Genomic DNA, 11142 nt, shown 5'->3' with positions numbered 1-11142 from the left:
TTATTTTTTATGTATTTAATATAAATTTGAAGATGTATAATGAATTAAGTTAGAGCACAATTTCATGAATTCAAATAAATTTCTCATGATTTGATTAATTTTAAAGTAAAAAGAGAAAATAAATATATTCAAATAAATATTTAAATTTTAAAAAATATAAAATCAAAAGTAAAAAAAAAAGAATTCAATTGTGATTAAGATGATAAATATAATATTTAAAATTTTAATTATTTATTTTTAAAATACTTCAATTAAAAATGTGTTAAAATATTCTAACAAAAAATAAATTAAAATAGGTTTAAACTCCTTAAATTTACTTTGAAATAAATATAAATTGCATTGATTTCGAAAATAAATAAAAAATTTTAATATTCATCTTAATAAAAGATTGGACAGAATTATAAGATATCATGACTTAATTCATTTTGAATTATAAAATAATTAAAGTATATTTTCTATTAATATTTTTAAATTGATTCGTTAACTCGTCCAATCGAACTCAACAGACTCGCTTGACTCAGTAGGCAGGCGCATCGGTTGCTTCGCCGGTGCAATAAATCGTCGACTCTTCGGTTTCGTTTACGTCACAGCGAGACAACCGCCTCGGGAGCCTAAAAAGCTTAACCCGCCGTTATACGTATAGCTATGCAATACTCGCGAGACATGCTACCCTTTTTTTTTTTTTTTCTTAATTGTCTCTCCATTTTTCACGTGTCGTCTTTTTTTAACGTGTCATTTTTTACAATTCGGGAATTATTTTAACGACGCCGAGAGAGGGGAAGCATTGAAAAACCCCGAAAACAGCAATCGCCTCGTCTTCTTCTGATTTTCTTTGTCAATTTATCTTTTTTTTTATTGAAAAAAATCAAAATTTCAATTTTACCTCTTTGAATCGCTCTGTGGGTAATGGGTATATATGGTGGCTTGTTTGATTAATCTGATATGAGGTTAAGATTTTCCTTATTAAAATCAGGGGAAAGGAGTAGACGAAAAGAAGTCGACAGCGGAGAGAGAATAGAGACGTGAACAGGGAGTCGAACGCTTCGTTATCTAATCGCAAGCGATCCCTCATCTTCCTAAGCTATTTCTTTCCCCTCTGTTTCTTTCTCTTTCCAGGATTGTTGATGTAGATAACCTCTCTCTTCACCTAAATCTGCCGCCGAACAGGCCAACGAAAGGAATCATCGGAATCCGTGCGAATCCAGGGCTCTCATATTTTTCCGTCGGGAATCCTGAAAGAAAGTTTCGATTTTGATCCGTTATCTCGTTTTTTGGTTGACCAAAGTGATTGTTTGGGCTTTTAGTTAATGCACAGGTTGGGAAGATAAAGGAAAAAATCGATTTTGTTTTCTTCTTTTTGTTGTGGGGGAGCATAGGAACCGCTCAGGGTTATGATCGGACGCCAAAGTGTTGGGGAAGCATCAAGTGTTTCTCTAGAAGCCAGGGTTCATTCGGATTCGGTAAAGGATTTTGGGTTTGGGGATGAGGAATGATGCGCAGAAGCTGGAAGGAGCTGTTCCGAGGAACGGTAGGGGAAATGGGTTGTTTTCCCTGCGGGCTTATTTGAGAATTGTTTCATCAGGAGCCTCCACTGTTGCATCGACGGTTCGATCCGCTGGTGCTTCGGTTGCGTCCTCCATTGCTGAGCGCTACGAAGAAGCCATACGTGATCAGGTATGTTCTACAATTTCATTTTTGGCCTTTTGCATATACTATTAAGCGTGCAGTTTTTCTACATATATAATTTGATATAGCCTGGTTATTTGCTGTTTGGTTCTGGAGTTGCGAAGGAATTTTGTTTCGTCTTGTGTGCTAAATGTGGGCCGTTGGGATTCATGATTTTGTTTGAAGAAGTTAACGGTCTTATAATGAGGAAGTTCGACGTTTCTGCGCTTATGGCGTGCATGATTGGATCGTGGCAAACTCAATTATATTGCCCAGTGTTAATAATTTTGTGTTGATTTCTTTATTCTTTGATTGTTATTTGGTAAATATTTATATGAGTTGTCATAGCATTCTTGCAGGCATGCTTTTGTTGCACAGTATGATTGCTTATTTTAAATATGTTGATCTGTATTTGAAATCCATTGCGTTATATAAAGCATGTTAACCTCTATGACATCCCAATTCATGTTCCTTGTAACAACTGAAATGAGAAAGCTGACAATGCAATGATATTCTGAAAGGTGCTCTGGGCCGGATTTGACAAAGTGGAATGCATAGGTGGTGTTCTTCGGCAAGTACTTTTGCTTGCTTACCAGCATGGTTTCCAGGTTTGGGATGTTGAAGAGGCAGATGATGTGCGTCTACTAGCTTCTAGACATGATGGACCAGTTTCATTTCTGCAAATCCAAAAAAAGCCTATCTTTTCTAAAAAAATAGAGGACAGGTTTGCTGATTTTCGTCCATTGTTTGTGGTTGCTGGAGATATATCATTTGGTGGTGGGAACAATGCTGCTACTGTTAACTCCTCTCCAGGCAATGGTAGTGCTGACTTGGGCAGTGACAACCAGTTACCTTCTTCTGTGCGTTTCTATTCCATAAGGTCGCATGAGTACGTCCATGTTTTAAAGTTCAGATCAGCCGTTTATTCAATCAGGTGTGGTCCTCGTGTTGTTGCCATTTCTCAAGCTTCTCAGGTATTTTTTGTTTACAATAATTTTATTACAACATTTTGTTCAGCAAGTTGTCTCCCTAAATTAAAAGATTATGATTTGCAGATTCATTGTTTCAATGCTGCCACCTTAGAGAGAGAATACACCATTCTTACTTATCCTGTAGCTTCTGGGCTTCTTGGTTCTGGTTCGATAGGTTACGGACCGCTTGCTGTTGGCCCGAGATGGTTGGCATATAGCGGAGCTCCAGTTACCGTTCCCAATACTAACCGTGTTAGGCCAGAGCATTTATCTTCTACAGGATTGTCTTCATCTCCTAATGCAAGTGTGGTAGCACATTTTGCAAAAGAATCAAGCAAGCAACTTGCGGCTGGCATTGTGACCCTTGGTGATATGGGATTGAAGAAGCTGACAAAGTATTATTCAGAACTTATGCCTGATGTGAATGGATCAATCAAGAGTGGAAACTCAAACTCTAAAGCTAATGGAGTTATGAATGGAAATACTGCAGACATTGAGGATGTTGGAATGGTATGTAAATCTTTGTTAGTCGGCATTGTAACTTTGTTATTCAGTTTTATTGCTTCTGCAAACAGTTTATGTTTGAGGACATTTTTTCTGTATGAGTTCTTCCTTCTTTGCTGGATTAAAAGATTTTAGTTATTTGTTTATGTGTGCAGGTCATAGTTCGTGATATCATCTCGAAATCTATTATCGTGCAAATCAGGGCACACAAAAGTCCCATCTCTGCTTTATGCTTTGATCCTAGTGGAACTTTATTAGTGTCTGCTTCTATTCATGGTCACAACATAAATGTCTTTCATATTTTGCCATCTCCAAGTTCAAGTTCGTCGGTATTTACTGGAACAGGGAGTTCAGTTCACCTTTACAAGTTGCAACGAGGGATCACAAATGCGGTAGTTTCACATTAATGTTTTATCTTTTTACTGTTTAAATTATTTGTGGTACTTATTTTATAATTTCTGATACAGGTTATCCAGGACATCAGTTTTAGTGATGATAGCCAATGGATCATGATCAGCTCTTCGCGAGGGACCAGCCATTTATTTGCAATATCTCCTTTTGAAGGGACCAATATCCAGTTACAGAATGTGAATAATTCAGATGGAAGTTACAGATCCGATACTAATTATCCTCGAAATTTAGGTGCATCTAAGATTAATCACTTGAATTCTTTTTCTGGCCCCATTACATTATCTGTTGTGAGCAGAATAAAGAATGGGAATAATGGGTGGAAAGGTGCTGTTAGTGGTGCAGCGGCAGCGGCCACAGGCAAAGTCAATCCCATTTCTGGGGCTATTGCTTCAACATTTCTCAGCGGAAAGACCTCTAGCGCTTACGTAGAAGCCAACTCATTACGCACGAAGTATTACTTACTTTTGTTCTCTTCTTCCGGTTGTATTATTCAGTATGTGTTGCGTCACCTCAGCGGCGAACATTTGAGCATTGATCCTTCTAGTTTGAGCTCTATTTCTCATGGATTGCCACTAGAATCTGATTCTAGATTTGTTGTCGAGCCACTCCAGAAATGGGACATCTGCCACAAAAAAAATAGAAGAGATAGGAATGATAATATGGATGCCTATGGTGAACATGGAAATGGTGAAAATGCTAAACTGTTCCAGAAAATAGTAAAGAAAGTAAACAGTGTCTACCCCACTGATTCTCCTGGTGCAAAGTTGAAGCTCAATGGAGAAGAAAATAATCATCTCTATATATCCGAGGTTGAGTTGCAGATGCATTCAGCTCAGGTTCCATTATGGACTAGACCTGGGGTAATTTTTTTTTGCTATTTTTTTTTTATTTTGGTTTGTTTTGAACGATAATATAGTTGTATGTAGGCATGCATGAATACATTTTACCTATTATTCTCTTTTGAATGCCAGATATCCTTTCAAGTGGTGATGGATGATGTCATGAAAATGGAAGAAAATACTTCTGGTGGCGGCGGTGAAATTGAGATAGAGAAAATATCTTATCGAACAGTTGAAGCAAGGTCCGAGGATCTGAAGCCAGTTCTTGAATATGTTCATAGATCCAACTCTAGGCAATTAAGGTTCAAACTTTTGTCCTTTTAAATTTTTTTTGAAAATAAATCACTTGTGCTGGATTCTTTCGATCTTTCTTTTTAAAATGTGAACTGATACTTTCATTACTATGTGGCCAATTATAAAGACCAAAAAATTGGAAATTCAATGGTATAACGAACTTCATAGGATCAAGTTATGTTTTTATATATATTTTTGAATTATGTCACATGTTCCCTCAATTAACTAAATGTAGATAAAGGAGCTTTTATCAAACTAGTATTGAGCTGATTGTTGAGTGTATTGGTTCATTTATTGCCCAAAGGTTGGATCACAATAATGTTGGATGTAATTCACCAAAATAGGAAAGAAGTGGTAGCAATATGGTTCATGATAGAGAAGGAACGAAGACTAAGGAAAAATAATGACAACAGCTGGATGGATTGCAACAATGAAGGCTATTGGAAGGACTGTGTATGGAGTAAAAGAAGGATGAAATCTAAGAAGGAACAACAATGAAGGTTGTATTCAAAGGCTTCATTTGAGACAATTTGCTTCTTTCAAAAATAACTTTCTAATACAATAAATTCTTGTAAACAACAAAAAATAGTGGCAAAAAGCTGTTCCAAATGAAGTTAAAGGCTCAAGGTGCAGGAATATATGCGGTAATGGTTGAATCCATTCTTATGATTAGTTCCTGATAAAGTATTCATTAGTTATGTAAAATGAGAAAAACTTGAATCCGTTATTCATAACTTCAGAGAGAATATCTTTATGAATACAGAATGTAGAAGGGTTGCAAATCAAGTGAGGGAGATAGTTACAGAGATTGTTAGAGAGAATCAAACTTTCATTAGGATTCATGGGCTCCCTGCAGCCTCAGGTGAGGCTACCCAAAATAAAATAATGGGAAACGACAAGTTCAATATTACCATAGGGTTTATATGGACAGAGTTTGATGGCGATGATCCAGGGGTTGCTATTTTATTTTTAAAATTAAGGGTTATGATTTTGTTTGAACAAAATCTCAATGAATTCTTTAATTGGTTTAGACGTAAAAGTTTATAAATTTGTGAAAGATATAAAGGGTGTCTGTATAGAGTCTAAGAAAGCAATATGTGATGCAAAAGGCTTATCTTTTAATGATTTATATTATAGATTATATTAGGAGGGCAAAAGATGTATATATAAATTAGCCAAGCAAAGAGATTTAAGAAGTAAGGATTTAGTTCATATGAAGTGTTAAGGATGAAGATTAAAAAGTCTTTTATTTGAGGAGGATATTTGATAAAGATAGATAAGATATTTCGATAGGTTAGAATTAGATTGACTTTAAGTAACTTAGCACCCTCAATGAAAATAGAGATTTTTTTTAATCTTTATATTAGTAAAATTGAAGTTAGAGAGGCTTTAAAGAAAATGAAGTGTGAAAATTTTGTTGGACATAATGATATTATTCTAAGAGGTGTGAAAATGCTTAAGGAGATGCAAGAATTTTTTGGCTCATGAAACTTTTTAATATTATTTTGAAGACTAAAAAGATGTCAGATGAGTGGAGATGGAGTGTGTTAATTCTCATTTTGAAGAATAAAGGTGATGTACAACAGTGTGCACATTATAGAAAAATTAAGTTAATGTGTCATGCATTAAAAATAATGGGAGAGAGTTCTTGAGCATATGTTACAACATGATACTAATGTTTCTCAAAATCAATTTGGTAATGTCAGGTAGATCTACTATGGAATCTATACATTTATTGAGAGGTTTGATGGAGAAGTATAGATAGCACAAAAATGATCTACATATAATATTTGATTTAGAGAAAGCATATGATAAAGTTTCAAGACAAGTGCTTTGGAGAGTTCCAAAAAAGTAAAGAGTTAATGATGCTTATATTCAATTCATTAAGGATATGCATGCAGGAGTTATTACTTGTGTTCAAATACAAGGTGGTTTCACCAAATATTTTCCTATTTCAGTTGAATTACATTAAAGATAAGCTTTAAGCCCGTTACTTTTTTGCCTTAGTCATGGATGTTTTTACTAGGCATTTGCAAGAGGATTTATTTTTGGTGTATGCTTTTTGATGATGATATTCTTCTTGTTGATAAGATTAGAAATTATGGAGGGTAATCTTAGAGCATAAAGGTTTTCATTTGAGTAAATCTAAAATCAAATATATTGAGTGTAATTTTAGTAGTGATAGATCTACTAGAGGGATTGTGAATTTGGGCGATCAAGTATTGTTCAAAGTGATGGTGAAATAGATGGGGATATTATTTGTAGAATTCAAGTGAAGTGAAGGAATGCATTAGACTTGTTTTGTGATAGAAAAGTACACCTCAAATTTAAGGGAAAATTCTATAAGATGGTGGTGAGAACTCTAAGAATGTTGGCCATTAAAAGTGAAGCATAAAATTAAGTTAGGTGTTGCAGAGTTGAGGTTGCTTAGGTGGATGAGTGGCTTCACTCTTAGAGATAGAATGCGAAATGAGTTGCTCCAATGACATATAAGATTAGAGAGAGTCGCCTTATGGTTTGGATACATAAAACATCAGCCTTTTGATGACCCGGTTAGGAGATTAGATGTATTTGACTTGACCTATGTTAAAAAGGTATAGGTAGACCTAAAAAAGATTTGGTTAGAATGTGTTAAAAATGATATATTTTTTAGATTTAATTGAGAATTAGACTTTTAACAAGACAAAATGGAGAAAAATAATTAATGTAGCCAACTCGATGTAGGGGGGGTAAATGCTTGATGTTGTTGTGCAGTATAGATAGATGAATGGACAAGTATTAGGTGCCTTCTAATTTAGTTGTTTGGGCATTTGATGATAATGAGACATGTAAAGTGAGACTTTTACTTTTTATTTATGTTGAAATCTAACGGCTCGAGTGAAAAAAATATATGCTTGTAAGCGTTACTGTATATATAACTATAACAGAATATGGACAGCAATTTTGGCTTCGGTTTATTTAGAGGGAATATGTCCTAAAAGCGATAAAATAAAGCAGAGTTGCCACGATTTATGTAGAAAGCTAATTCTAGTCCAAATGAAATGTGCATTACTTGTTTCGTATATTATAAAATCGATCAAATTCTTATTCTCTTAGAAAGGAATGCAATGCACTTGAACATCAATCATTGCTGATGATTTGTTAGTGCAAAGGCATAAGAATAATTGTGACCCTATCTTCAGCTTCTTCAATATGAAGCTTGAAATGCCATGCATTTAGTTTGAGCACTTAGTAATTACTGTGTAAAACAATGGATTAAACAGATTAATAGATAAAATCTGTTATTTGACCCTAAGTATTCTATTAATATGTTGATGCCTTTTCTATGGCCTTATCTATTAATATTCTATTTGTTTTTCTTTTGTTTGAATGTTGAACTAATCAAAAGGCTTGTGCTTTGTCTCTTAGTTATAGGAGAAGTGACCAAGACACCAACATAAAATCTTTGATGATGAAATCAAAATCTGTGTCATCTGAACATGGGACGATTTCTCGTCGGAGCAGCTCGAGCTCTTTTGACCCGATGCCCGATAGCCCGGTGATATCTGAGTTATACAATGGCACTGATGGTAATGATTACTTTGGTGGATTTGCAAACTCAACAGAAGCAGATGAAGGCTTTGTAAATACACCCATTGAAAGGCCGCTCATCAATCACCAGCTCGAGCATGTAAATAATGGGGATGAGCTGAAGATGCAGGCCTTGCTTGAATCTGTAAATAGCAGTAATAGCTTGGAATTGGATGGATAGTCGCAGTGATGATGTTCATAATGCAGTTTCTTAAGGTGCAATCCCTTCAATATGTCATTATTATTTTTTGTATAATTAAACTAAGGCTTCGTTTGACACAGCTTTTTTGCTGCTTCTTAAAATAACTTTTTAATAAAAAAAATTAATTTCTGTATTAAAATGATGTTTTAAGAAGCAGCAAAAAAACCGTCCCAAATGAAGCCTAAATTTCTGTTGAATTATTTATAACTCTGGTTGTTCATACTTTTTTGACAGGTTGCACTAGGCTTTGGAGCTTTATGGTTTTTACTTTTTAATCTTCCTCAGCTGTGCAGCCACAACCTATTCTTTTATTATACCTGAAGGGCTATTTAACATGTATTGTGTGTAGCTATAGTAGTGGTGGGAATGTAAAGAAAAAAAGCAAGGGGGATTCTAAATGTGAGGAGGAAGCTTATCATTGTTATTTTGCCTGGGGAATTCTGTTAATGGTATGCCTTTGTAAATAACAAAATTTGTCCTCAAACCGTCTTCAATAAATTCAAATATAAGTTGTAAATAATGATCAAGATTGCAATTAAATTTGGTGTCGTGATTATTCTGTAGTTGATTTTCAGATGCAATTTTACATGAAGAAATCTCTCTTCATGCCAAGCTTTATCATTTTTACTAATGTTTTGAAAACTTGCAGTTGTTGGTCTCAAGTCTGTTTTACTTATTTTAGTACATTGAAATACGTGATTTAGGCGGTGTTTGGGATAGCTTTCTTACTGCTTTATAAAACGGCTTTCTAGTACACAATTTTCTAACTCAATAAACTTTTAAGAAAGCAGCAAAAAGGCTGTCCCAAATGAAACCTTACTTGTAATGTTTTCTGCTTCATGGGATCTTGATTGCGCCAATCATTAAATCATATGCAAGCTAAGCATGCATTTCAGTTTTTTTTTTTTCCTCCACAGCGGATTGCATCTATTATTTGCACCTATTCAGATTACTACCAAATTGCCAATTCATATTGAATTACTGGAACATGGAGATTCTTCAGTAGGTCAGGCTGTGTTCTTGTGCTTTCTGATGAGTTCTATCAAATTTCAATATTAGAAAGACAAGTCATTCTCTTAACTAGTTTTCTCGACTTACCTTATCTTCCAGCAGTATTTTGAACTGTTCGAAGGTACTAAATGTGATTAGGTAGAGTAACTTGAACTTGAAGCCAAACTATTATTGCATAGCCAAACCCAAAAAATCATTTTACTATTATCAAATGACAAATTGAAAGAAATCCCTATGATTTGTATGCTTTATCATTCCGTTCAAGTGGTAAGTAGGACTGGGTTTGACTGGATTGAGAGCAAAATCCCCAGAAGTAGCAATGATCCCATCTTCAATGATCTCCTTCACAAATTCCTTTGAATTGTCAAGCTTCAGGTCATTTATCTTGATTACGTCTTCATTTGAGGCAGTTTTCTTACTGTTTTTTTTTTTAAGTAATTGTTTTCAATATTTTCTTGTGTTAGTAAGCTGTTTCAAGAGCAACTTTTAAAAAAGCTATTTTGTCGACAACAGCTTTACAATCAACTTAAAAAAAAAAATGCAGTTGTTTCAAATAGATCATAAAACTATCAATTTAATATTGCTGATGAGAATTGTTGATCAAAGATCTTCTGATTCCTTTATTCAGAAATGCTAAACTGTTGCAAAAACTTAGTAAATTGGGTAACTTTTCCCTTCCATCCTCCACACTCCTAAATTATAATTGCAAAAATCTGCTTTGAAGCTTATAATGTCCGATGATCCTGATCACAATAAAGGTAGTGAAATAACAGCTAACTGTATTGTGTTTGAATCTTGTCTTTTGAGTTTATTGTTAAGTGCCAGTCAATAATGCCATCATTGCATGCTTATTGTTTACCATAGGCATTCTTAATTGGTTCTCATTAGTTAACTATAGGCATTGGCTTTGTTGTAAATATAGCTTCGCATCTTATTTTTCAGCTTCAGTCATTCCATAATCAATGGGACATAGGGATTCATTATTTTGTGCATAGGGATTCATTATTTTGTGCAGACGTCGAATGTCGTCTAGAGACCAATCATAATGCTCCACGTCACTCCTGTGCTCGGTACCGCTGACGAGGATCATTCTGGTTGGTCTCCGGATAGCTTTCTGTGTCCAATCTCCACACAATATTTTCTCGTGCACAGGAGAGGATTGCTAGGGAAGATGAAGGGGGATTAGATAATTATGATACATCTCTACTAAGATTCAGTTAAATATTGTGTTGCCCCCTCTGAGTTTTTTTTTTTTTTTTGAGCGAATTAAGTATAAATTTAGTGAGCCTCTTCATAAGAATTATTAAATATATATATTATATATATATATATATATATATTATTATATTGTGATACCATTTTTGAATGAAACCTAAACACCCATTGGGTCTCTCTCTCTCTTACTTTCTTCCTAAGTATGAAGTTGATCTTGATCTATTGATTTGAGAGTTTTTGATTCCAACTCAAATCAGAAACATATATATATATATATATATATATATATATATATATATAATACAAGCAAATTAATTAAATTTTTTTATATATTACGTTAAAATAAATTCTATACTTTTCAAACTCATCTTTATAAACAATTTAACCAAGATTGTTCTAATGCTATACTCATGCAAATTTTATAATTTATAAAAAAGGAGCGGGTTTTAAATTTAAATTA

General features: G+C 34.2%; 1 protein-coding gene across 2 annotated transcripts; it reads left to right on the top strand.

The window, feature by feature from the left end:
* The first annotated feature begins 936 nt into the window (after positions 1 to 936).
* LOC110106597 (autophagy-related protein 18f) lies at positions 937 to 8996 on the top strand. Of its 2 annotated transcripts, none has more exons than XM_028698997.1 (8): positions 937 to 1674; positions 2187 to 2639; positions 2721 to 3146; positions 3296 to 3532; positions 3608 to 4411; positions 4523 to 4632; positions 8093 to 8470; positions 8691 to 8996. In XM_028698997.1, exons 1-7 carry the CDS (start codon positions 1483 to 1485, stop codon positions 8433 to 8435), a joined length of 2565 nt encoding a protein of 854 aa, XP_028554830.1. In that variant the 5' UTR covers positions 937 to 1482; the 3' UTR covers positions 8436 to 8470; positions 8691 to 8996. The 2 variants fall into 2 exon arrangements, with proteins under 2 accessions (XP_028554830.1, XP_020692196.1); XM_020836537.2 differs by having other exon boundaries at positions 939 to 1674; positions 4523 to 4692.
* Positions 8997 to 11142: the final 2146 nt, after the last annotated feature.

Source organism: Dendrobium catenatum, unplaced genomic scaffold (assembly GCF_001605985.2).
Source record: "Dendrobium catenatum unplaced genomic scaffold, ASM160598v2 fragScaff_scaffold_1199, whole genome shotgun sequence".
Classification (NCBI taxonomy): domain Eukaryota; kingdom Viridiplantae; phylum Streptophyta; class Magnoliopsida; order Asparagales; family Orchidaceae; genus Dendrobium; species Dendrobium catenatum.
Note: the sequence above shows the minus strand (reverse complement) of the source record. Positions and strands in the feature narration are given on the sequence as shown.

Excerpts from the sequence above, each read along its gene's own strand:
- LOC110106597 (XM_020836537.2), top strand. The coding sequence starts at position 1,483 with ATGAGGAATGATGCGCAGAAGCTGGAAGGAGCTGTTCCGAGGAACGGT. Across the intron at positions 4,412-4,522 it reads CATTATGGACTAGACCTGGG|ATATCCTTTCAAGTGGTGAT; the intron begins GTAATTTTTTTT and ends TTTGAATGCCAG. Across the intron at positions 4,693-8,092 it reads TCCAACTCTAGGCAATTAAG|TTATAGGAGAAGTGACCAAG; the intron begins GTTCAAACTTTT and ends TTTGTCTCTTAG.